The sequence below is a fragment of the Pseudovirgaria hyperparasitica genome (assembly GCF_010093815.1).
Source record: "Pseudovirgaria hyperparasitica strain CBS 121739 unplaced genomic scaffold EJ05scaffold_8, whole genome shotgun sequence".
Lineage (NCBI taxonomy): Eukaryota > Fungi > Ascomycota > Dothideomycetes > Acrospermales > Acrospermaceae > Pseudovirgaria > Pseudovirgaria hyperparasitica.
The window spans coordinates 1283389-1307581 of record NW_022985556.1 but is presented as its reverse complement, the minus strand read 5'-3'; the positions used below and the strand labels follow the sequence as shown (position 1 = coordinate 1307581).

General features: G+C 50.9%; 9 protein-coding genes across 9 annotated transcripts in view; 2 read left to right on the top strand and 7 right to left on the bottom strand.

The window, feature by feature from the left end:
* Positions 1-528: 528 nt before the first annotated feature.
* EJ05DRAFT_439483 (uncharacterized protein) lies at positions 529-1547 on the bottom strand (the record flags this gene model as incomplete). Its single annotated transcript, XM_033741878.1, has 2 exons — positions 529-652; positions 700-1547. The coding sequence occupies 2 exons, from the start codon at positions 1545-1547 to the stop codon at positions 529-531; spliced, it is 972 nt and encodes a 323-aa protein (XP_033600652.1).
* Positions 1548-3193: 1646 nt separating this feature from the next.
* EJ05DRAFT_380651 (uncharacterized protein) lies at positions 3194-4693 on the bottom strand. Its single transcript, XM_033741227.1, has 6 exons — positions 4561-4693; positions 4324-4476; positions 4111-4267; positions 3848-4062; positions 3617-3757; positions 3194-3534 (listed from the first exon to the last, which is right to left on the bottom strand). Exons 1-6 carry the CDS (start codon positions 4651-4653, stop codon positions 3439-3441), a joined length of 855 nt encoding a protein of 284 aa, XP_033600651.1. The 5' UTR covers positions 4654-4693; the 3' UTR covers positions 3194-3438.
* A 649-nt stretch (positions 4694-5342) lies between these two features.
* Positions 5343-6012, bottom strand: EJ05DRAFT_380637 (uncharacterized protein). The gene has a single exon (XM_033741226.1). The coding sequence runs from the start codon at positions 5809-5811 to the stop codon at positions 5410-5412; it is 402 nt and encodes a 133-aa protein (XP_033600650.1). The 5' UTR covers positions 5812-6012; the 3' UTR covers positions 5343-5409.
* EJ05DRAFT_380609 (uncharacterized protein) lies at positions 5547-9080 on the bottom strand. Its single transcript, XM_033741225.1, has 2 exons — positions 8678-9080; positions 5547-8609 (listed from the first exon to the last, which is right to left on the bottom strand). The coding sequence occupies exon 2, from the start codon at positions 8596-8598 to the stop codon at positions 5818-5820; it is 2781 nt and encodes a 926-aa protein (XP_033600649.1). The 5' UTR covers positions 8599-8609; positions 8678-9080; the 3' UTR covers positions 5547-5817.
* Positions 8750-11068, bottom strand: EJ05DRAFT_476456 (pyruvate decarboxylase). The gene is made up of 4 exons (XM_033744037.1): positions 10907-11068; positions 10720-10855; positions 9659-10660; positions 8750-9611 (listed from the first exon to the last, which is right to left on the bottom strand). The coding sequence occupies exons 1-4, from the start codon at positions 10958-10960 to the stop codon at positions 9085-9087; spliced, it is 1719 nt and encodes a 572-aa protein (XP_033600648.1). The 5' UTR covers positions 10961-11068; the 3' UTR covers positions 8750-9084.
* Positions 11069-13611: 2543 nt separating this feature from the next.
* On the top strand, positions 13612-18729 carry EJ05DRAFT_465185 (Pkinase-domain-containing protein; the record flags this gene model as incomplete). The annotated part of the gene is made up of 2 exons (XM_033742771.1): positions 13612-14884; positions 14948-18729. The coding sequence occupies 2 exons, from the start codon at positions 13612-13614 to the stop codon at positions 18727-18729; spliced, it is 5055 nt and encodes a 1684-aa protein (XP_033600647.1).
* Positions 18730-20931: 2202 nt separating this feature from the next.
* Positions 20932-21339, bottom strand: EJ05DRAFT_500712 (uncharacterized protein; the record flags this gene model as incomplete). The annotated part of the gene is made up of 1 exon (XM_033747032.1): positions 20932-21339. One exon carries the CDS (start codon positions 21337-21339, stop codon positions 20932-20934), a length of 408 nt encoding a protein of 135 aa, XP_033600646.1.
* Positions 21340-22171: 832 nt separating this feature from the next.
* On the bottom strand, positions 22172-23797 carry EJ05DRAFT_476452 (uncharacterized protein). The gene has a single exon (XM_033744036.1). It carries the CDS (start codon positions 23756-23758, stop codon positions 22256-22258), a length of 1503 nt encoding a protein of 500 aa, XP_033600645.1. The 5' UTR covers positions 23759-23797; the 3' UTR covers positions 22172-22255.
* A 4-nt stretch (positions 23798-23801) lies between these two features.
* Positions 23802-24193, top strand: part of EJ05DRAFT_380486 (uncharacterized protein) — an 859-nt gene continuing 467 nt past the window's right edge. Inside the window, exon 1 of the mRNA XM_033741224.1 lies at positions 23802-24193. This exon is cut by the window's right edge and continues 467 nt beyond it. Coding sequence (XP_033600644.1) covers positions 23981-24193 — 213 coding nt within the window. The 5' untranslated portion in view covers positions 23802-23980.

Sequence of the window (24193 nt, the reverse complement as noted above, 5' to 3'; positions counted from 1 at the left end):
CGGGAAGACGGTGAGCAGTAGTAACGACTTTTCGAGTACCGAAAGTTTCTGATATTGACATACTTTTTGCCGTGGCATTACCTCCCTGTGGCAATAGCCTTGTGCGTGATGTAGCACTCCCCATAAACCCCATACCTCCTGGTAAACCCTTGTCAACTCCTCGCTAAATGATGATTATGTATGCTGTCAATAACAAATGTCCGTTTTTCCTCATAAGTCATGCCGTGTTATTAAGTAAGTATCGTGTCTCGAAACCGGGAAATGGTTGAGTTGGATAAGAAATTTCTTTGAATAGCCTGCGATGAGTTCTAATCCATGTGTCGAGTTTCGTGCGACCATATGATGTGTGTGGCACCCCTGTCACAAAGATCTATTCTGTGCCATTAGGGCTCGTTATTTTGGACTGGCGCCAAATGTCTGTATATCGTATCACTTGGACTTGAAAGTGTTTTTCGTCGGCTGTGAGATAGTTCAGAGTGTCTCGCATATCGATACACCTCGTGCATTTTGGCCGAAGGTGTGTAGCATTCATATGGCGTCGAGTTGATTCAAAGACCAAGTCAGCAGCCTTCGGGCTTCCAGCTCAAGATCGTCTTCGCTTGGACGGTAGTAGTTTGTCACTATCTGGACGAGAGCTCGGTACATCGTATACCTGATAACAGTCAGTAAGAACCCTTTCGATATCAGGACCAAACTCACATCAACTGCCGCGTACGTTCACCCTCTGACGGGGACGGGTATTTCCCATAACCCTTCCAGAACGCTGGACTAGCCTGTGCGAGCACAGGAGATATCATCGGGTCTCCCCAGATCGTATCAGAGAATCCTATGATGCCCGATACTTGCTTTGTGTGTTGGTCGATAATGACATTCTCAGGCAAGCCAGCTTGCATGGGAACTAGCTGCGACGTCGTGATGAGTCTCAATAGGTGTCCGTGCTTTTCAAAGTGAGAGCGAATGCTTTCGTAAGGCACGCTCACAAGCATATCTTCTGCGTCCCGTAGCGTCGATTCCAGTAGGTGATGAAATGCCTTTTGCCAGTTCGAATGTCCCTCTCCTGCAAAGACGGGTGCAGAAGTTCCAAACGTACCGGCAGTGGACGATGTGATCCTCTCCATATGGCGTCCAAGTGTACGGTCGATCGTCTCTCGTTCACTCGCAGTCAAGTACGGTGCCATTTCAGTGAGTCGGGTTCCCGGTATGAAAGTTCGGAGAAGATAAGGCCCAAAAGAACCTCCATGTTCTCGACAATGGACGATGCGAGGTATCGGAACGTCCGGTGCCGTCGCCATGAGTTTGAGTATCCGTGATTCATCCTGCATGCCATGTCTCTCCTGGCGCAGAAGCGGTGTTGAACGATAGGGAGGGCATTTCATAACATAAGCTCGTCCATCGGCTAGTCGCACGAGATATACCCTGTTCAACACACCCTTGAGACGCTCGACTTGCTGTAGACATATCCTCGAGGACTGCAATATCGTCCTGAGAAGTTCTTGAGTACTCTGGAAATCCGGAGATCGACTGGACGCTGGAGGAGTAGAGTTCATCATCGTTCCAAAGCTCATAGTCGTACGTGGAGAACCTCCATGGTGATCGAAGCAAGGCAGGTGCATGCTGGTAAGAAGCGACATGCAAGGCCGCAGGGGTCTTTGGGAATAGTAATAATACTCTTTGTTCAATGCCTTGGGAGCCTTCCAGATGCCAAGATTCAGATGTGCTAATGCCCAGGGCTCTTATAAAGCACGCCTGAAACCTCCAAGCCTCATCCAAGTAGGGCTTTCTTCAGCTATGCAGATCGGCGTGAGGTAAGTTCAAGAACGCATATATTGTAAATGGGGAGGCTGTATGTAGACTATAACAAGGACTCGTCTGTGGAATTGTACAAACGCCAGATATTGGAGGATAAGGACCAGAGGTGAACAAATTCTATGGTGGTCGATCCAGGATATATGATACTACAGAGCAGAAGGCATAGCAAGTCTTCACTTGTCGCCTTGTGAGCCGAGATGTCTTAGGAGACAGTTATAGTGCATAAGTGTTTCGGCAAATTGGCGAAGTCGTCGCATGCTGACGCGTTACGAAAGCAGATGGCGTAGCAGGAGCGCGTCCATTACAGGAATACACAACATGGCTGGGCGTTGCCTCGATGGTGGCATAATTGGCGGCGGCCCACAAAAGCTTGAAAGAGATGGAAGTGCCGAGTGGCCGACAAGCGTGTGTTTTTAGTGACTTGTGCATTTGCACAGTAGCAGAGTCAGAGGATCGTAGCACCGTAGCACGGCGTGGAGGAGTGGAGGATGAAAGGGAGAGAGACCACAGAGGACCCCGTAAGTTTCGCTTGTGAGGCTCAAAGGAGGAAAGCTAAACGAATGGCGGTCGTTAATGGGCGCCGCTGATTGGCTGCACGGCTCCCAGTCCCGGTCGTGAATGGAGTTGCTTTCTGGAACGTCCAGAGTCCAACGTTCGACGCCCTCAACCACTCCGACACGGACATGGGTCAAGCGAGAATAGGGCGAGGCTGATGACACGATGCGATGAAACCTCGTTTAGTTGCCCGTGTCTAGTAAAGCTTCTCCAAGTCTTCAGCCCTGGCGCTTCTTGCGGTCTGCACTGCGCAAGATTCATACTGAATTATCAAACCACTGATATGTCGTAAGCGCCGTCTGAGGCTAGTCTCCAAGTTCAATCGAGCTCATGCGCCACGCGATATGAATGATTATCTCCCGCGATCCCAGCCCTATAGAGCTGGGATCGCCCATGTCTTCAAGTACTGATTTATTAGTCTATTTTGCTGATGATGATTTGATGATGTGTAACATCACTGAGCGAGGCCACCGACTCATTACTGTGCGTCGGATGTGAAAACAAATCTCGCACACTATGGACGGCGGCTGCCCTCATGAGCTCGCCTACAGCTAGACTGTCACTAAATCGTGCGTAGTGAGACATTGTCGGTAGCCTGTAGTCCACATATCACCCCCTGTCTGCAGCGGATGGCTCCCGAACACATGGAGACGAAAGCGCCTACGCACGATACGCCACTGTTCTGGGTCTATAATAGAACGGAATATAAAGTAACGTGTACCGCTGGGGCGTGCTTTTACTTTCGGTTTACCGTATCCCGAACCGAAAATACGTTAGAGGACTTTTGAAGAGGTTGAGATCGCTACAAGCCCACCCATTGCATTGCTCCAGTGATTGAGCGCCATGGGCTTTCATGAGATCGTAACCTGTAAATTCAGCACTGGGCACCACACCGCACCGACATTAGGTTCGACATGAGAACGCCACAGGAGAGGTGGATACGCTGCATCGTTCGTCTCGGCCGACGATTAGCTAGCCCCAATCCTTGCCTGAGATCTCTTCGAAACATGCAGGTGTGAGTCGGATGACAGAGCCCTTTGAAGAATGATACGGCATATTGCCAATTTACCAGGCTCATTCATCTTCGCCTTCCGGCTGATATAGTTCAGCAAGATTATACCGCTTCAATTGATCGTAATCAGCTCCAACCACACTCATTCCAAGGACATTCTGTAGCTTGCGTAAGTCATGGCCAAGTCCAGTGCACGCTGCGGGCCGCGACGCCACAGACACGTGGACAGATACCACTTACCTCGTAGACCTCCACCAGAATCAGAAGATCGTAGTTCTTCAGATCAACTGCATGGCCAGGCCCAACAGCAGCGGCGATGCGCTTGATCACATCGTTTCTCTTCATGACGGTGTGATTGCGGAAATTCGGTCGGATCGCAAACTATACGAAGATGCAGATCGAATCAGTCCTTCGTTCGCTAGGCGTAACTCGTACGAGGTGGTTCGCTTGGAACGACGAATTGCATCTCACCTTCTTGCTTGCGGCGCCTTCTCTATGAAAATGTGGCGCGAGAACTTTCTGTGATATCTCGTCAAGACCTTTCTCATTGGCCTTGGCAAACAAAGTCACGGGCATCAGCTTTTTGATGAATCGATTTTGCTTGCGGTGTGAGACGGCAGCATCCTTGCAGATCTGATGCACGAAAGATACGGGCTCCACTGGCTCGCGTGTTTTCATGAAGACCACTATGGCTGGTCAGTGGCGTAAGTGCATATTGAGACTACATCACGTACCGCACTCAACATCCAATTTGATATTAGTGAACAGGCCGTCGGTCTTGCTTGACTTGATCCTCTCGAGCTCGTTGGCAATTTCTGCCGAGATGTCTTTTGGTGTATCTCGATCGCCAGCAGGCTCGTCGTCGCGAATGTTGTAGATCTGCTGAGCATACTGCAGACCGCCTGTCAGCAGTCATGCAACACTATAGCATGAAATGTAGGGCTCACCTCATCAAACAAGTCTCTCAGCTCAGCGATGCATTTTCTCTCCTGCTTCATGTTACAGGTAGCGAAGATACCTACGTCACCAGCCTCGATGCGGTGATTCTCAGCGCCATGTTGGGTCTGGGTCCCTTGTGGAGTGCGCCACTGCTTTTTGCCCTATACGTGTGAGTATTAGCTTTCGTGTGTTTAACTTGCACCAAACTTCGAGCTTCAGCTGATCGAGATCGAGAAGGCGCTTACGGAAGAGCCATGTTTGGCAGTCTTTTTGGAAGGTCGATTAGAAGAAGTCTCTCCGTCACCAAGCTTCCGCTTGTTGGTTGATTCTTCGGCCATGCTTATAATCAGTGAAAATGTTGGGTGACGCGTTGAAAAGAAGTTACTCATCGAGTTTCATCCGTGCGTCGTGTGTGCCAAGCCTTCGACACTTTGAAGTGCCTGATACAGCACGTGACGAATAAATATCATGCGAAAAACCTGCAAAAAGAATCGTCGTGCCTTTATTATGCTCGCTGGCATCTGCTAAATTAGGCTTTGATATGAGCCGCAAAAGCGCTGCACTGTACCACCTTGGCATGCTAACTCATCTCGACGAGAATCAGAATGATATTCGGTTTCCCTGATAGGCTTAGCCCAGTTTTCGATCTCACATCCATAGAGCTGCTACACCGTTCCACTCTCCATCTGAAGTAGGTCATCTTCTTTTGTAATCGCCATACCGTATATTCACACTCAACTCGTTAGCTCTGCCCGCCCGTAAAGCACCTTATTAAATCCTAATTCATCCTTCAATGTGGCAAGAACCACGCATCGACGAAGCCGACACCCCAGTTTTCTCGCACAATTCTTTTCGCATTGCATTCCTATTGCTATTGCTATCGCTATTGGTATTCCATTTCATTTCCTTCCTATCGCTTTTACGACCATTCTCTTTTCGATTTTCAATTCCATCCCATTAATCCCAGTCCATCAATTTCCAGAGCATGATAAAAGCACAATCTCAACGCAGAGACACAATATCCTCGTCTTCATAAACAAAAGAAAGCCAGCTAGGCCAAGCAAACGAGTGTGTTAGTGAAGCCAAAGTGACGATTACCGCATCCGGAACAAACTCAACCTGAAAGCACCATTTCTTTTTTGTCCTGATTTTCGTTCCTTTTCCTCCAAATCCATTCGCTCGCTTTTCGGGTCGATCTCATTGTCGAAATCCGCATTATGAAAGAGTAAAACGCAGGGGAGACATGTATGTGATGCCCTCGACGCACCAGGCCGTGTTAAGCCAGTGAGTATGTGAGACGTAGTGTCTCGACGCACCAGGCCGTTGAAGCCAGTGAGTAAGTGAATAAACATGCGCGATAGTCCAAGTCGGTGAAGACTCAATTCTGCAAAGCAAATGGCCGCAAAAGGAAGCAAGGAAGAAAACATAAACAAGCTTTTTGTGTTTTGACTGACGAGTGTGACGAACACATCTCGCTTCACACTGCGACCTTCCATTTCCTCTCATTTCTTCTCGACCTCGCTCTCGAAATACTCAGTGCGCTTGCGGCGACAACGCTCCAGATAGTTGCGACCTGGTGCCCACGCCAGGCCCTTCTTCCACTTCTGGCCGGTGTTCAACCACGCCACATAGGCGTCCTCGATGCCCAAACGCCTGCGCACGGCACTGTGCACGCGATTGAGTGGCGCGTCGGGCGAGAGCATCAGAGTGGATGAACCCTCGAGCATGCGTGACGAGAAATGATGAATGAGCATGGAACGCATGGAGGTTGGCGAGAGATAGACTTCAGCCCTAGCGTCAAGATGGTCATCTGGATTGCCGTCAGGATTGCTACTACTGGCATTAGGGTCGGGATGGCCACGATCGTACACATGCTTAGGCGGGTCCAGCAAAATCTCGATGTCACCCTTGATAGCTAGGATCAAGTCGCAGCACTCCTCGCATGGACATGTGTCTGCGTTCTCGCGGCCGATGCAGCGCGAGCCGGAGGCGTTGAAATTGGCGAGACGCATGGTGTACAGCCATTTGTCAACCTTGCGTCCCGAGAGGACGCGACGAACAGCTGAGGCTGTGTCGGTCTGGATGTTGGCCTGTACTGCTGAACTTGAAGCCAAAGTGTCAGGCGTGCGGGCCTCGTTTCGAAGGGTATCTGCAGGCTGGTCGAAGCTAGGGAGAGAGGCGCTGGAAGAAGTAGGGAACGCGGTGGCTACTGCCTTTGCGGCGGTCACTGCCTTTGCGGCGATTACTGCATGTGTGGCGGCTGCCTTCTTATATTGGAGATGCGTATAGGGCATCTTCGTTGCCGGTTTGGGAGTGGTTGAGAATTGGAGGCGGGACTTCGTAGCTACGGGATATGGTGCCGTGGCTTTCTCAGATACAGGAGTAGGGGCCTGCGGACGCTCAGCTCTCTTGGAAGCGGAATCAACAAGCCTTTGCACAATGGAGTCGAGTTTCTGTTCTGAGGTTGTGCCCTTAGGCTCATGATAGACCTTCTTAGAGCGACTGGTTGCAACGCCACCACTACTCGCTGAGTCCTCTGATGATTTATCCTTGCCTTTCTCTGGCGCGAAGCCTGAAAAGCCCATCCTGTTTGGAGTCTGCTCAGGAACCGCAGCGAGTGTAGCTTTTCGTAGAACAGGCTTTGGCGGTATTGGAGGATACTCACCGCTTGTCGAAGGACCGAGCGAGGCCCATGGATCTTCCGGAAAAGCAAAATAATCAAGAGCTTGACCAGATAGAGCCACAGCTGAGACAGGACGTTGTAATGTCGGCTCTGCCGGATGAATCAACTCAGTGGATGGGTTTTTTGACTTTGGCCGCAATGCCAGCGACGTACCTACATGAGCTGATCTTCCTAGGGGAAGAGCTGTATTTGCAGTTGCAGGATGGCGGTCACTCTGTACTCTTCGCTCTGCCTGGTGGACCTGTTGAGGACTAGGCTGTTGAGGGTTGACCTGCTGTTGAGAGCTCTGCTTCAGTCTGGCTTCCTTTGGATTGACTTCCTTTGGATTGGCTTCCTTTGGATTGGCCGGCTTTGAAGTCACCTGATTCTGTTCGACCTGCTTTGGTTTTACCTGCTTCTGGTTCACGTGCTTCTGTTCGACCTGCTTTGGTTTTACCTGCTTCTGTTTGACGTGCTTCTGGCTGACGTGCTTCTGGCTGACGTGCTTCTGGTTGACCTGCTTCTGGTTGACTTGCTTCTGGCTGACCTGCTTCTGGTCGTCCTGTTTCTGGTCGTCCTGCTTTGGGAGAACCTGCTGTGGAAGAACCTGCTGTGGAAGAACATGCTGTGGAAGTACATGCTGTGGGAGAACATGCTGTGGGAGAACATGCTCTGGGATGGCCTGTTGCTGGACAAGTTGCCTGGGATTGACATATTGCGGGTAGGTCATGTGCTGTGGATGGGCCATTTGCAGCTGTTGTGCCAACTCCTGTGGTTGGACGGTGTATTGTGGGTACACCGTTTGCTGTGGATAAAGCATCTGCTGCGGATATCCCATCTGTTGTGGATACCCGGTCTGTTGTGGGTAGGCCATCTGCTGTGGGTAGGCCATCTGTTGTGGGTAGGCCATCTGTTGTGGATAGGTCATCTGCTGTGGATAGGTCATCTGCTGTGGATAGGTCATCTGCTGTGGATAACCCATCGGCTCTGGATATATCAATGGCTGTGGCTGGTCCTGGTACGATTGAAGCGAAGGCGCGCCACCACTGTGATATTGTTGCTGGGGGTAGCTCGCATATCCAGGCATATCAAACATTCTCGAGGACATCAAACGATTTCCGTGTGCCGGCATGGTTGGAGCGAAGGATCTTACCATTGATAGGCCGCGGATGAGAGGCGGATCACGACCTTGCGGTCCTGGTGGCTGATACTGACGAGCTGAAGAAGCATCGATATTGCTTGAGGACCTATGTGGCTCTGGGGCTGTCTCTCTTTCGTAGTCAGCCTCGAGCTGCTCTTCTTCAAGTCGCGTCTCTTCCTGACGAACACCTGTCGTAGGCGGCCAATAATCGGATGCATCAGAATCTTCACTACGGCTACGTGTATAAAGAACAACGCGGCGCTCATGTTCATGATCGGAATCTGGGTCAACGACAACTCGTCGTTTTGCTGGAACACGCGTGTGAGGACTTGTACACTTGCGAACGTTTGAGGGACCCGATACTGAGTTCTTGATTGGCTCTGACAAAGGCCTTGGAGGAGACTCTGTCAAATCGACTGTTTCTGTCTCTTTTCCCTTTGACTCGGTCACAACTCCTTTTGAGTTGTCCTTAGCCTCCATCACGGTATCTGCTGTTGCGGTGCTTGAAGTTAGCAAAAAGGTCATACAGAGTGAGGGATCTGTAGATCTATAGACTCACCGAGCTTCAACTATCGGACTTCTGTGTTGGTGCTGATCGTTGTGTTGATACGAAACTCGAAAGGTGGAGGAAGTCAAACACGGAGCAAATTTTCTTCGAATTTAAGATTAACCAGGTGCGGTGTGCGTGGGCAAGTCAAGGCTATGCTACGCGACGATGAACAAGCAAAGACAACAAGCTTGTAATTATAAACAGTGTCATGTGGCGCCACGTGCCGCGGATATTGTTGATTCACTTATTTTTCGAGGCTGCTAGTGGATAGACAACCCCCAGCATTGGTAGGTTCACTTACACTCAGGAGGGACTCGATTTGCATGGTACATTCTTTGTGCGATTTGGGACCATGTCATAGGTTGTCAACAGCTCAAGATCAGAGTCAAGTTTGTCATTCATTCGTATACTTACATCTATCCCTCATTTCTCTTAGCAGATGCAGCGGCAGTTGATTTAAGGGCCCTTGGAGCATCGTCCCAGTCCATTACAATCTCCACGAATCTCAGCTTATTGCTGTCAGAAAAGGTCTGGTCGTTGAATAGGTCGTCAATCTCTTTCTTTGACTTAACTCGGTACGTCTGGTGCTTTTCTGGGGAACAGCCGAAAGCCGCCGGAATGCCCTTATAATCCCACTCTTGCACGTCATTGTACGCGTCTTTCCATCCGTGGATAAATCGTTCGATGGTGTACCCCTTGTTACAAAGCACGAATATTATCGGGTCCAACTCATTTCGGATCATTGTTGACACTTCTTGGGCAGTGAGTTGGAAGCTACCGTCACCGGTGAACAGAATCGTCCGCTTTTTGCCTGTCTCTCGCGCAGCTAATGCGGCACCTTGACATGCTGCCGTCGCATATCCAATACTACCCCAAAGTACCTGCGATATGGCGATGACATTCTTTGGAAACCTAGTCTCCCAAATACCAAAATTACTTGTGCCTATACGCGTCAATCATGGTGACCTCTGGCATCCGATGGGTACAAACCTGTTTCTGTGATGATAACATCGTCCTCACGCAGCCATTGGCCCAGACGTGGCCACAACCAAGCGTGGCTAATTACGCCAGAGTCGTCTTGTTTCTCTTCTGCTGGGATTGCATTGCTTGGTTTAGGGAATGGGGCTGTCACGTTGAACTTTCCGAGCTTCTCGGCCACCTTTCTCAGAACACCATTCATGCGCACTCCAGGATATTCGGAGTATCGAACGTATACACCGTAACTATGGAAGTCGATGGACTTGAGCTGCGACATGCGATATGTGAAACCAGCAGTGTTGAAGTCAGACTTTATTGCACCAATGTTGAGAACAAGGTCGGAATTTTCAACGTAGTTCTGCACGCCCTCATTCGACCCATCACCAGCGTACACCCCGCCATAATTTGGTAGGGTCTCATCAATTGCCCCTTTTCCCATTGGAGCAACGAAGGTAGGTATGCCAGATGTTGCAACGAGTTTGTGGACTTCCTCAAGAGCACGGTGTCTTATGGAACAGGCATCAACGACGATGCAGGGTGATTTAGCTGCTTCGAGGTACTTCATCACAACATCAACAACGTAATTTTCCTTGTCTTGATCATTGGTTGGAAAGTCCAGGTTCAACGGCGCGTTCAGCCTTGCGCCTTCAATCTTCTTCGTGACCATGTCGGAGGGGAGAGAAATGTAGACCGGTCTACTTTTAATATAACACTCTTGTATGGCATGGTCGATGAGAGTTGCGGCTTCGTAAGGATCATTGAGCATGGAGACAGCGCAGGAGATTTGACGAGACATATTGGCAAAAACGGAGTAGTCACCATTTCCAAGAGTATGGTGCAGAAGAAGACCGTCTTTCTGGGCAGCAGTGGAAGGACATCCGACTATGTGGACAACGGGAACATATTCGCTGTACGCACCGGCCAGTGCGTTAACGGCCGACAGCTCTCCTACGCCAAAGGTGGTAACAATTGCAGCGATTCCTTTTACACGCGCATAGCCATCGGCGGCGTAGCCTGAACGCCAAGGTCAGACGAGTATCCATCCATGCAATTGAAGGATATCGAGCACGGACCTGCATTCAACTCGTTGACATTTCCCACCCATTTCAGACCATTTTTGGGGATATAGTCCAATGCAACGAGGTTGTAGTCCCCAGGGACACCATGTACTGATCGCACGCCAACTTGGTGCAGGCGTCGGAAAAGGTACTGTACAAAGTTCAGTCTTGACGTTGGAGGTCAAGCGAGAGTAGGACGAACCTCAGCAACATCTACGGGCTCCTTGAGCTCCGAGGTACGAATATCAGTGGCCATGGCTGCCAGATATGAGGAAAGAAGTTCAAGTGCAGGACTGACGAATTGAAGTCTTGGAAGGGCAAACGTAGAACGTGGGAGTTGATGCAAGCTAGATAGCTAAGATAGCTACCTATGTAGAGACTACTGGGTAGAGGGGCGAGGGTATGAGGTCATAGGTATTTATCGAATTGGGCTTGAGGCCTCCATCGGCGAAAAGCGCGCGGAAGACGACGGAAGAGGATGGATTGTAGAGACGATTACGGGCTTGGACTAGCAGTGAAAGCATGTTGAGGCGAATTACCAGTGATATGATTTTGATATACAGTAGCATAATAGTTGTGATGTGTTGTGCAGGCACCAGATACGAGAGGGAAGACGCGACGCAGCCTAATAGAGTCCTAGACACGAAACACAGCCAAGAGATGCTTCGGATCTGCCCAGGTGGAGTAGTAAGCAATAAAAGATAGCTTATGTAATCCATCCAGGGCATGGATGAACCGATGGCCTCGACGGTTCGACCGACCCTCGACAATCTGGCGGCTTCGTTGTCTGTGCACACAGAAACGAGAAACGGGCCGGGGGGAAGTGGCAGTGGCACAGACACGCACACGCACACACGCACAGGCATGGCCACGGGCTGTCAGCGCGCCAGAGACACTGGACACACCCAGGCACATACAGGCACGGGCATCAGCACATACAAGCACGGGTACAAAGCATAAACAGACAGGCACAGACAGGCACAGATAGGCACAGACAGGCACAAACGCACAACCACAGGACAGGACAGGCCCATAGGCGCCGGCGATGCGCACGGCGGACTTGGATCTTGTCTACTCAGAATTGATTAATCACTTTCTACCATTCAAGGCGATGTTGAATATACAGTAATTACACACACCTTCCTTAGTACTAATTAATCACGGTATATCCATCCTCATGTGGCCGGGCACGGCTTAGCTAAGTTTGTGTGGCTTTCGCAGAAGCCCCTAGTTATGGCGCCCGGTACGCTGCACTGCTATGCTAACTACAGTAGGATATATCGCTAATAACCTAATAACCCTCCCGCCGTTACAGCCGTTATTGGCTGTTACTATTATCTAGGCTCATCGCGAGGCCCGAAATGGTAATTTTGCTGGCGTCCTGCTCTACGCACAACAAACACACCCACACACGCCTTCATCTATTCATTCAGCCCCTTGCCTTGACACGGTAAACCCCAAATCACTCTGCATACGACAACCGAAATCCCCTTGAACCTCTACATCCTAATATACGATCCGATCGGTATTGATAGCGACAACACGGATGCTGTGACAGACGCACATGCCGCACTGCAGACTGGCATCAACCCTGTCTTGCATGTCGCTACATAACTACAATTGTCAAGGGACATTTGATAGTGCGCACACCACCATGTTCGCGAGGACTATTCACCCTATCACTTGCTTCAATCTCCCTACGCACAACAACAGGCACTCGCAAAGATGCCTCAGGTCTGTTGGTCGGTCTACCAAGGAGAGACGACATCTCTCCATCCCAACTGTCTCATGCGGACGATACATGGAAGTTGATGATATGAAGAGATGCCCTCTACCCCGAATTAATCATTACCTAGGCCAAGTCGGATGCCACATGGGGGGTGGGGAGTCTGAGTGGGTGCAGGTGGGTTCCCATGCCTGGTGCCATGCCATGCCATGCCACAGCTGCAGCAGTTATTAGCGCCCAAAGCACAAAGCTGCACACCCACCACCACCACTCACAGCAACTCATCAGCCCTCACCTACACACTTCCATCCGCATTCATCAGCTTCTCCTCTTCCTCCTCCTCCTGCTAACTAGTAATAACCCCAACCTACCTTTTACTTTGCACTAGATCCTCGTCCGTCCCAATCACCTACCAACGCCTACACCTCTCTCCACTTCTCTGCCGCCTCCTCTTCTGTTTCCTTTTCACCATCTCTACTATCACCTTGCAGTCCTCTTCCATCTTTGTGTGTGTTTGTGTGTGTGTGTTTTTTCGCGACTTTACTGCATCGCCACTTTCTCATCTGCCCGTCCGTCATTGCGCTTCGGTGAGTAGGCTCCTCCGCCCCAATCGCTCCACAGCGCTGCCATATCCATATTTTCAAGAGCCTGTCTGCCTCATGCTGATCTTGTGTGTCTGTAGTATACCTAGCATACCTTCGCTGTCTCCAGATCCGAGTGATCATTGCCCTCTCAGCAGTAGCCGCTCGTTATCCTTCGGTCCTCATCCTTTTACCGCTTCACCACCGGCGCACCCGCATTTCCACTGCCATTCTGCGATATCTTCGACTTCTTCACGCCCACACCGAGCATACTGGACCCTGAAAAGTGTTGTGAGAAGAGAGACTGGCAAGACGTGGCAGACACGCAGTGAGAGGATATCTTTGTCTACTTGTTCCGCCGTGCAATAATGGATTGTCGCATGTCATCAATTTGAGGTGTCAATCGCCCTTCTTCATATGCGCCGCGCGCGTTATGAAATCTGACGCAGGCTGCCATCTGATCAACGGCTGCGCAGTTCTCGACCTGTTTCTGGTCCGTTCTTTATAGTACTGCCGTGACTCGATATAGTGACCACCTCGAACATTCGCACCAAGAAAACTAGCCACCACATCGCGAAGCGACCATATCTAGCACTCAAGATGCAGCATTATCCACCAGATGCAGGGAGGCAATACCTCCCTCCTCCTCCAGGACCTCCTCCTCCAACAGCCACACCCGGTCCTCCGATTGGTATACACATCCCTCCTCCGCCTCCTCGTCAACTTGGAGGCACATCGCATGGAATGCTTCCACCCCCTCCACAAACTGCCTACTGGAATCAGCAGCGGCCAACATACCCACAAGGCCAGACGTACAACCCTCAATTGTTCTCCAACTATCAACACAACCAATTCCCACCCCCGCCGCCTCCGCCAGAGCAACAGCCGTTAACATCTGCAACCTACATTCCGTACGGGGAGTCCTTTGGGCCTGGTGTTGGCATTCCACCCTTACACACACCCTCTAGATACCAGGATCCTACTTATTTCCGGGAGGACTACTCCGCAAACACAGACAGCTCCAGGAATACAGGTGGCACACCCAATACTGCAGACACCACTATTACCACCCCAGACTTTTACAACGGTGACAACCGGTCCTACAATAATGTTCCACCGACGCCACCCTCGCACCCCTCGAATTCGCGCATGCCAATCAACGTTGGCCTTGCTCAAAATTATCAGTCTTCGGGTCCTCCCACTGCCACCGTTTCGAATCCACAGCCTCATCGGCAACCCACCTATGTGCTCCACCCACGTAGGAATGACAGCACAGCACGCCAAGGAAACACACCAGTTTCACCTTCAGGTCAAGGGGCTGAATGGCCTATGGACCGAGTGGTTCAATTACTCATTGAAAACGACTTTTCAAGGGATTGGCAAGAGACGTTCAAACACATGAATCTATTCGGCGCACAGTTCTTGGAGATTGGACGAGGGCATGGTTCAAAGACGAACGTTGCGATGATGCATCAGGTGCTCTACCCCAAGCTAGCGCAGCAGTGTACCTCGAGTGGCACCGGCTGGGATCAAGAACGGGAGAGACATGAGGGTCGACGTTTGCGGAGGCTCGTAAGGAGCATTGTGGAAAACACTCCACAAAGCCACATCAGAATCCCGGGCCGACAAACTTCTCAGTATCTGACCAGTGCTGGTACTGACGGCACCCTAGAGAACTCGCCAAATCTGAGAAATCAAAACTTTACCCCTACAACTGCTGGAGACGGCGAACAAAGTCCTGGATTTGGTATGCCAGCTCCGGGCCAGTCGCCCGCAGGAATCGTTCGCCGCTATTCAACCCAACAGCGCAATGTCAGCACGCCATCAAACCATCAAAGTCAACAGTCGAGTGATTTCGAGGATGCTTCGTCGGGTTTGAGGAAGGGCGACAAGAGACAGGGAGGGATACCTGATAAGGCTCTCAGGATTCTTGGAGAAAAAAACCTTGGACCATGGCCCAAGCCTCAGAGCCCAAGCGGCTCTGGTGACCATAGCGCAGGTGGCTCGTTCAATCATCGTGACCAGCTCAAGTCTGCAAGCCCACAGCAGAGCCCAGGCTTGACCGCAGTGCGATTGCAGAACAACAGCAGTAATGGTGCGCCCTCCAACCGTTACTACCAACCCAATCGTCGCAACAGCTCCGAATCTAACCCTGTAGTCACCCAAAACCTAGCTGGAGGCCCGACGTCGGCAAAGGCTAGCAAGGATCACAGAAATGGCCACCCTACCTCGCACCCGATGGAACAATCCATGAGCAACGAGCTACCCAGTGCTACCAGTCAACATAAATTTTCATTGCAGAAGATTTTCAGCCGGCGAAATAAGCCGGCAGAGCCATCGCCGGACGAATCGAGTCTAGATGGCGAGTCGAGCCCTAATCAGGCGCGAACTACGCCATACGGTTCTTCTTTCCTCAAGAACTCCAGCGACGTCTCGCTGAACGATCGGCCCACCTCAAATCGTTCGGAGGACAAGGGCATTTCTAGAACACGCTCCAAGAACAGAGACATTGAACCACGTAGGTTCGCATTCGTCACACCCGATGGGTGGAACTACCGCCTGATCGATATCACGGATTGCCAATCCGCTTCCGCAATGAAGGAGGCAATCTGTGATGGCCTTGGGATTCCATTCACAATGGACGTATCCTACTACCTAACCTCGCCCGGTCAAACAGAGCACGATGACCCTTTGTCCGATAAGAAGCTTCTCCGCTATCGCGAGTCACATGGAGATCCAGTTTCAGGACTCAAGATTCTGGTCAGCGCTCCGAACTACTTCCCACACTCGGCAGGTTCCGGTCTTGCGTTTGCTCATGGGGGGCTTACATCACCGTTCGGTCGGGCTACTTTTGAAAAGCCGCGCGATGACGCTCTTTTCAATCGTGTCAGGGGTACTCACGATCCTGACTCTCCAAGCGGAACACGCTCCGGTGAGTCGACTCTGGTGCCAGAAAATAAGGTCCTGCGATCGAACTTGGGTAAGAATGGTGACATATCCGCCGAGCCCTCGAGCGCGCGTTCAAAGACGGATCGCACTTGGGACGTTGGCGAAGAGAGAGAATGGACAGAAGTGGAGCGTCGCGATCTTTCCGCCGAATCCGAGCGCTACCGACAAGAGGCGCAGCGCAAACAGGATCACTACCTCCAAGAGCGTCGGCAGAAGTTAAAGAGAGAGTCGACCATAGATTCTCCAGGAATCAGAGGTCCGGGTATCATCAATTTTGACGAGCGACGAGACTCGCCATACGAAGACAGCCAGAAACCATCTGAGGAAGCCAGGACGAAGAAGAAGCTGGTACCACAGAGGGAGCCACCACCGGTGCCACCAGATTCCAGCACTCTCATCAAGGCGAACTCGTTGACTAAGCGTAGCAGCGGTAGCTCGGAGAATCGAAAATCCGGTGATTCTGCCGCCTCGATTGACCCCAACCGTCGAAAAGCAATCCCATCAAGCGTCGCAGGCCTCAGCCATATTAGTGCCGCACTGGCTGGCGCAGGAAATGTTGGGGCGCTTGTCGGAGCTCCAGAACGAGCCAAAAACAATTCCAGACCATCCTCGTCACAATCACGGGAGGAGACATCCGCCAAGTCAAGACGCCCTGGGGCATTGGCATCGATCGAATACAACTCACAGAGTGCATCTGCAAGAGGCACGAGTCCAGGTGGGTCTCCTCGTAGTCCCGGCTTCACCATGAGCAAAGGAAATGTTGCGTTCAAGATTCCTGACTATGAAGATGATTTTCCAGAAGACCTAGCTTTAGACAGCAAGCCCGCCCTTACTTTGCAGACGCAGCCCAATCCAACTGTCGCCAGGCTCAGAGAGCCCCAACCCAGGTTACGTACACCAGATATAAGTCCCTCTTCATCGCATCCGCCAAGAAATGCGCTGTCACGCGAGTCGTCCCGCATCTCACACTACGTCGGCACCATTGATTTTCAGGAGTCTCATGTTCCTTTTGCCACAAACTCGACCGATGACTTGTCGGATTCGGACGAGGAGTCTGATGACGGTCTTTTTGCCATGCCACTCGCCAAGACGGCCAAGACAATGCCACCAACACCATCCAAGAGCAAGGCTGCCATGGCTGATGATTTCTCGAGCCAAAGACCATCTTTGACATTGGAAACATCAAAATCCAAACTGGCATTTGAATCTCCCGAGAGGACTGCCTTGACTAAGAGTGCTTCTACAGACGGTACCGAGATAGAGTCAAAACAGTCCGCCCTTCCATCAAGCAGTATCGATACACCACACGAAGAGCCGGATTTCGGTCGACGCGGCTCAACATTTACACAAAACATATGGGCCAACAGACCTCCGGCTGAAGCGCTTGTAGAGCATCTCGACGAGTTCTTTCCCAACGTCAATCTCGATCAATCCATCGAAGACGAGGTCAATTCACCACCCAGCTCGCCGCTCGGAGGTGGAGCAGAAGCTAGCAATAAGTCTTCGACAAACGTCAGCCGCGCGACGACGCCAATGTCATCCGCTGATGACGAGGGCGACGTGCTGGGCTCAAACGAGTCTACACTCAAGAGGGGCGATACTTACAAGACAGTGGCGCAGCGCAATATTCGTCGTTCGGGTGGGTTGAACAGATCAAAGTCCATCCGTGAGGTTGTGAAGGGCGCATACCAGCACCCTGACAAGAGGTCCATGCCAGGACCAGCGAGGATCAGCACTATCAAGTCTGGAGATATCACGCGTCGGAAGAGCACGAAAATGTTCAACGCCAAGATTGAGCAGGTCAAGCCTTCACGACAGAGTAAGTTGATTCCACTCGATACAATCCCGCAAGATCAGATTCCTGTTCCACAACGCCAGCAGACCTTCAAATGGGTCAAGGGTCAACTCATTGGCAAAGGCACGTTTGGTCGCGTGTACCTCGGCATGAACTTGACCACCGGTGAACTTCTTGCCGTCAAACAAGTCGAAGTCAAACAGCAAGCTGCAGGTCAAGACAAGGAGAAGATGCGCGAGCTCGTGAAGTCACTCGACATTGAGATCGACACGATGCAACATCTCGACCATCCTAACATCGTGCAATACCTTGGATGCGAGCGCAAGGAAATGTCCATTTCCATCTTCCTCGAGTATATCTCTGGTGGCAGCGTCGGCTCTTGTCTGCGCAAACACGGCCGTTTCGAAGAGAAGATAGTTTCTAGTCTCACTCGCCAAACCCTCCTCGGGCTTGCATATCTCCACGGCCAAGGCATCTTGCATCGCGACCTCAAAGCTGATAACATCCTGCTCGACCTCGACGGGACTTGTAAGATTTCCGACTTTGGCATCTCAAAGAAAACAGATAACATTTACGGCAACGACGTCTCGAATTCCATGCAAGGTTCTGTCTTCTGGATGGCCCCGGAGGTCATCCGCGCCCAAGGCGAAGGGTATTCAGCCAAAATAGACATCTGGTCTCTCGGCTGCGTCGTGCTCGAGATGTTTGCTGGTCGTCGACCCTGGTCCAAGGAGGAGGCTATTGGTGCCATCTACAAGCTTGGATCCTTGAACCAAGCACCGCCGATTCCAGACGATGTGAGCTCCCAGATCACGCCGCAGGCTCTGAGCTTCATGTACGATTGCTTCACAATTAACACTATGGAGAGGCCGACGGCGGAGACGCTGTTGCGCGCGCCCTTCTGCTTCAGCGATCCGCACTACAACTTCCTGGACACGGCGCTATACGCGAAGATTCGGGACGCTTATAATTAGATTCTGGCTATACTTTGTCGTGTATAGGAAGGGGTTGACATTTTTTGAAAATGTTTCGGAAACATTGTTTTGCTGGGTTGATATGTACGAGTATTATCATTGTGTCGGCGGTCCACGGAATTATATACTGGTTGCGGTTGGGCGGGACCTCATTTCTTTGTCTTTTTGAGCGATCATAGCGTTTTCCGCATGACAAGACACCCTTTTCTTGTAACGACATGACATGATTGTTTATGTATGGTTTGGTTTGGTATGGTATGGCATGGCAGGGCATCGTATGTGTGACGACGAACACTTTGTGAGCGAGAGAGAGAGAGAGAGATAGTCAGCAGGCGAGTCAATCTAGAGTGCGTACCGGGAGGGAGGAGGGAGGAGGGAGAGGAAGAGGGGGAACACATTTCCCATATGACGTTCTGTCCAACTGGGCCAGATCTCAATATCACAATCAGACAGACAGAACATTCAAGATACAATACTCAGATGCTCAGATACTCAGATGGCGATGATGTGGATGTGCATGCTGTATGGTCATACATGTTGTTGATATATGTATGTATGCATGAATGTCTATCCTGCTGCACTGCATGCATGTCTGTCCTGCTCCATGTCTGTCCTGCTTGTAAGCCTGTCCTGCTTGTATTGATTGGTTGGTTGGCTAGTTTATTCATTTACTGCCTAGTCGTAGAGCCCCCCTAAGGGGGGGCACGCGGCACTATCTAATGCTGGCGAGGCCTCGTACGGCCGATGACCCACTTGTTACACGTACTGCAGCCCTCGGTTTAGTTACACGGACGTGGATTAGCTGGTTGTAAGCTTGTAAGCCTGTCCTGCTGTTAGCCCCCTGTCCTACTCCATTCATCATACATCCTACTCCATGCATCCGCTCCTTCCGCGCCGCCCGGGCTTAACTCTCAGGTCCCATCCCTCCAGTCCGCCTGCCTCGTTACTCTGATGCTGACAGGTCTTCTACCTATGCCCGTTGACTGCGTCAACTACGTCAACTATGCCTATCAGATCGGTGTATAGTTTCCGTCCGTTCGTTTGTTTGTTACTCCTTTCTTTTCATTGGTTGGTTGGTTGGTTGGATATATCTATGTAAGTATTAGTATATATATATATATATAGGTAGCTGTTTAGTGCACGAGGTAATGGCGCTTAGAGGGGTGGTGGTGTAAGGTATAGGTGGTGGATGTGGTGGTAGTGTGTTTGAGGCTTAGTGGGCTAGGTGTAGTGTAGTGTAATGTAGTGTAGTGTGGTGGGCTGTAGGGCTTAGAGGGTTTGAAGGGCTGAGAGGGTTTGAAGGGCTTAGAGGGTTTGAAGGGCTTAGAGGGTTTGAAGGGCTTAGAGGGTTTGAAGGGCTTAGAAGGTTTAAAGGGCCTAGAGGGTTTGAAGGGCCTAGAGGGTTTAAAGGGCTGAGAGGGTTTAAAGGGCTAAGAGGGTTTGAAGGGCTTGTAAGGCTTGGTGGGGTTGTGGTGGTAAGCATCAGGATATGTGCATGGGTGTGTGCATGGATGTATGTGGTATACATCACTTCTAGAACAGGAGAGAAAGCAAGAAGGCGCACGAGCTAGAGAAGCCTTTTCTAATTCTAGTCCTGAGTTGTGCGAGTATATAATGAACATAACTAAGGAATGTGGCCACCAAATAAAGGCTGTGGAACAAAATCCTTTGAAGGCTTAGAATGCTTATCTCTCGCTTCTGGACCGTGGATAACTGGCTAGCCATGCGAGACCTTTTTAATGTTTTACTAGGCATGTGACTGACCTAGTGTAGCTCCATCTCAGGGTCGAGTTCATATGATGATGTCCTTCAAGCTAATAAGGTGCGCAAGATACATGAGCGCTACGAGGGATGTTGTGATGTAGGATCTCGAGTGGATGACTTGGATGGATGGCAGAGTCGTAAATTTTTAACTCTTGAAATATACTCGTGATGAGTGTCCGGAACTTGGCGTGGAGAAGAAGGTTTCAGGAGGTGTGGAGTCGATAGCAGGACCTAAGTGAGGTCGTGACAAGTTGCGTTCGGATCGATGGTTTTGGTGCATCCATGCCCTGTTGAGGATATTTTGTTTTGTCTGATACCCCTTGCGGGATGTTGATGATATATCCCATCCATATACACGCGAAATACCCAAGTCAGCAATTTCCCAACTTCTACGCGTTCGAAATCGAGTGAAAGCTGAAGCGTGAGTCCATACTCTTACTACGCGGCCGTTCCACCTTCATCATCCCGTTTCCAAATAGCCCTGAGCTCCGCAAGCTCCGTCCAGCCGTCCCGTTCCGCTCTCAATAGCAGCTCTGGATCAGTATAGAGCTCTACAGAGGCCTCTTGTGTCGTCAGCACATCTGCACGGCGACGACTGCACAGCGTCCAGACCGAGTTGCATGCTGTCTGGAGTGATTGGCTCAGTGAGTTTCGGATACCGCTGTGGCGGAAGATGAGGCCCAGGAGTGGGAGCATAATCATCATGAAGAGTCCCATCAGAGCAATAATTGCTTCGTTGGACAGGAGGGGGTAGTGTGGAGTGCGTGGATCCATAGTTGTCGATTGAGTGTATTGGTGTATGTTTGTAGCAGTGGGTATGGTGGAGTAGCGTGTTGCTGTAGCCATGGTGGTAAGTGGTCGAGGACTTTGATCAATGAGATGGCGTTAGTGGCCGAATTGGATCGTAACTATGGGCCAGAGTATGTAGAAGCGAACAGCAAGCCAAAGATTTATTTAATAATGAGGGTATTTCTGAGAGTCGAGGTGGAGTGTTGACTGCAATATGTTCGCACTAGACGATATAGACGGGGAGACTGCTCGACAAATATATATATCATTCGCCAGAGTATTTGCGGTTTCCGGACGATTTTTGCGGTCATGCATCTTGGACCTTGCCATCCATCATGGGAACTAGCCATGCATACGCCGACAGGGACGCACTGTGCGGCGTGCCGTTGTGATTATAGATAGCGGATAGCGATGCATGCACGACGTAGCTTCAGCCCGGTTACGAATTGCTCCTTCCAAAATTACATGGGAAAGCTTCGCATCCGATGCTCACCCATGCCGCGCGCTTACGAACTACATCGTAAATGATATTTGAGATCATAGTTAACCATTAGTTATATAATCGTCAAAAGTACTACTATGTATTCGTTTTATACGATATTAGCCTTGTATTAGCATTCTTTTCAGTGTTTTAGGTTACCTGTAATACTTATATATAGAGAAGTCTAATTCAGATATAATAAGAAGTTAAAAGAACCTTCTCTCGAGTAATAGTACTAGCTACCCTATAGCCACGTATCTCTATCTCAAAGGTACTCTAGAGTTTTTTTAGAGAAGATGTTACGCCAAACCCTCTTCAAAGCTTAACGAGCGTCCATCTAGTGATACTATTAGTATACCTAACAAAGGTAGAGATATAGTCGAGGTTAAGAATGAGAACGAGGATAATGCGCTTAATAGGGTAAATTAGTCTATCTGAGCGTAGCGCGGCGCTAATACTTCGAGATGGCCGGAACGTCAGCTGCCAAGCTTTCTATGTAACTAAAGGCGGGTCAACTGGAATGGCCCTCCCTCCCACATGCATGATCAAGCTTTGTCGACTCGTCATTGGCTCTGAGCGCCAGCGCACCGGTTCTCTCGTCGACCCTAGCTGCCATTCCACACGCCGATACACCCTCTCAAGCACGTTGGCGAATATGCCTTGTGTTTGCGCGTCGAACTCACTCAGATCAGGCACGGTCCACTGATCGAACAGTCTTCCGTGAGAACTCAGCGCAGTCCCGAACCCGCCATGCTCGGTCAGGAAGAGATAGCAGAGATAGCAGAGGTACTTGCTCGTGCCGATCGTGCGTGGCCAGATGATTACCAACTTGTTCTTGTCATCATGATGGTGTTCGCCTTGTTTCCGCATCGCGTATTCAACTAGCAGCTGGACCTCAGCATGTACGTGCATCGTCTTTGCCCAGCTTTCGTATGCAATGTCTGTCGGGACTTCAGCATACGGCGTCACGTACGCCAAGTGTATGCTTTGGAATGACTGCGAGTATTGCCCCGCCGCTGATGCGAGGTCCATGCTGATTCTCCAGTACGCGCCTATCTTCTCGAGCTGACGGAGTGTTTTGATGACTGCTCCGACCTGTGGCGTCGGCGACGATATATCTTCAAAGTGTGCGGCAAACGCTGCAATCTCGGGGAGCTTACAGAAGTCATAAGTCGCTTTGACGAGATCCTGGAGATGCAGCAGGTTGGCACTGCCATCGTCGTCGTTTACGTCCTCGTAGCGTGTATACCTCGCCTGCATCGCTGTCAAACTCTGGATCACGAGATCTCGAGTCCTACAATCGCGTTTCTTCGGATAGACGTGTGGCGCACGGTGGATGACGTTGTCAAAGTCCTTCCAAAGCGGCTTCTTGTGCTGCTTGCTCAGGTACTTCGGCTTCACCCACTTCCTCGATCGCATCCGGCCCAAGAGCTTCTGGCGGTGTTGGCGGACGACGACCGCGAATATCTCATTGCGGCCTTCATGGTTCACATCCAGGCGGCACGCCGCTACGCCCTCTAGTATGATGCACACATCCTTTAGCATCGCCCTGACGTTCTCGACGACTACATCCATGCCAGCAATGCGTAGGACCAGCCTTGTCGTCGTCGTCGTCGTCGTCGTTGTCGTCGAATGACAGATATGCTGCTCCACACACACAGCAGCCACACTTTGCGCCCCCTCAGTAACGGCAGCAAGGTACGCAAAGTCATCTGCGACCTGCTTCTCGACGCTCAACGGCAGGCATGCAGGATCCCCGTCAGCGCGACCATCAGGCTGGACGTCTGCAGTCACGACATCGATAGGAACCGCATTAGTGCGCTCCTCCAACTCGACCAGAAGCCGGCGGAATGCTTGCTCGCTCACCTCGGACCAGATCGTGTCTTCGGCCGTGGCAGTGCGTACTGCCCGCAAGGCAAACGGTGCGATGGCTTTTGGCACATGGCCGCCCTGATTCGCTGCCGATGCGTATACCCTTCGTGCGTCATCTATCATAATTACCAGGGAAAAACAGCACAATGATCGAGATTAGCCAATAAAGCAAAAAAAAAAAAAGGTCTCACACTGCCCACCTATCTACCTACCTACCCCGCGCCCCACTAATAATGCGCTCCTGATCTAGCACCCCTCACCCCGCTCCCGTGGCCGCTAAAACCGGCGTGTCCATTGGCTTGGCAAAGCATAAGCGGACGACCATCCTTCACCGGTCGGGCGTGAATGTATCAACTAACGCGCGCCTGTCGCTTCCAGCTCCCAAGACTGCTCACTTATTCTCTTGCTTATTACACTCTTTCTATACTTATCCCATCTCTCCCCGTCCTTCTCTCCCCGTCCTTCTCTCCCCGTCCATCTCTCCCCGTCCATCTCTCCCCGTCCATCTCTCCCCGTCCATCTCTCCCCGTCCATCTCTCCCCGTCCATCTCTCCCCGT

Coding starts and splice junctions, on each gene's coding strand:
- EJ05DRAFT_380609 (XM_033741225.1), bottom strand. CDS start 8,598: ATGGAGGCTAAGGACAACTCAAAAGGAGTTGTGACCGAGTCAAAGGGA.
- EJ05DRAFT_380651 (XM_033741227.1), bottom strand. CDS start 4,653: ATGGCCGAAGAATCAACCAACAAGCGGAAGCTTGGTGACGGAGAGACT. Junction 4,063..4,110: donor CAAATTGGATGTTGAGTGCG/GTACGTGATGTA, acceptor GACCAGCCATAG/TGGTCTTCATGAAAACACGC. Junction 3,535..3,616: donor TTCTGGTGGAGGTCTACGAG/GTAAGTGGTATC, acceptor CGCAAGCTACAG/AATGTCCTTGGAATGAGTGT.
- EJ05DRAFT_380637 (XM_033741226.1), bottom strand. CDS start 5,811: ATGGAAGGTCGCAGTGTGAAGCGAGATGTGTTCGTCACACTCGTCAGT.
- EJ05DRAFT_476452 (XM_033744036.1), bottom strand. CDS start 23,758: ATGATAGATGACGCACGAAGGGTATACGCATCGGCAGCGAATCAGGGC.
- EJ05DRAFT_476456 (XM_033744037.1), bottom strand. CDS start 10,960: ATGGCCACTGATATTCGTACCTCGGAGCTCAAGGAGCCCGTAGATGTT. Junction 10,661..10,719: donor TGTCAACGAGTTGAATGCAG/GTCCGTGCTCGA, acceptor CTTGGCGTTCAG/GCTACGCCGCCGATGGCTAT. Junction 9,612..9,658: donor TGTTATCATCACAGAAACAG/GTTTGTACCCAT, acceptor TGACGCGTATAG/GCACAAGTAATTTTGGTATT.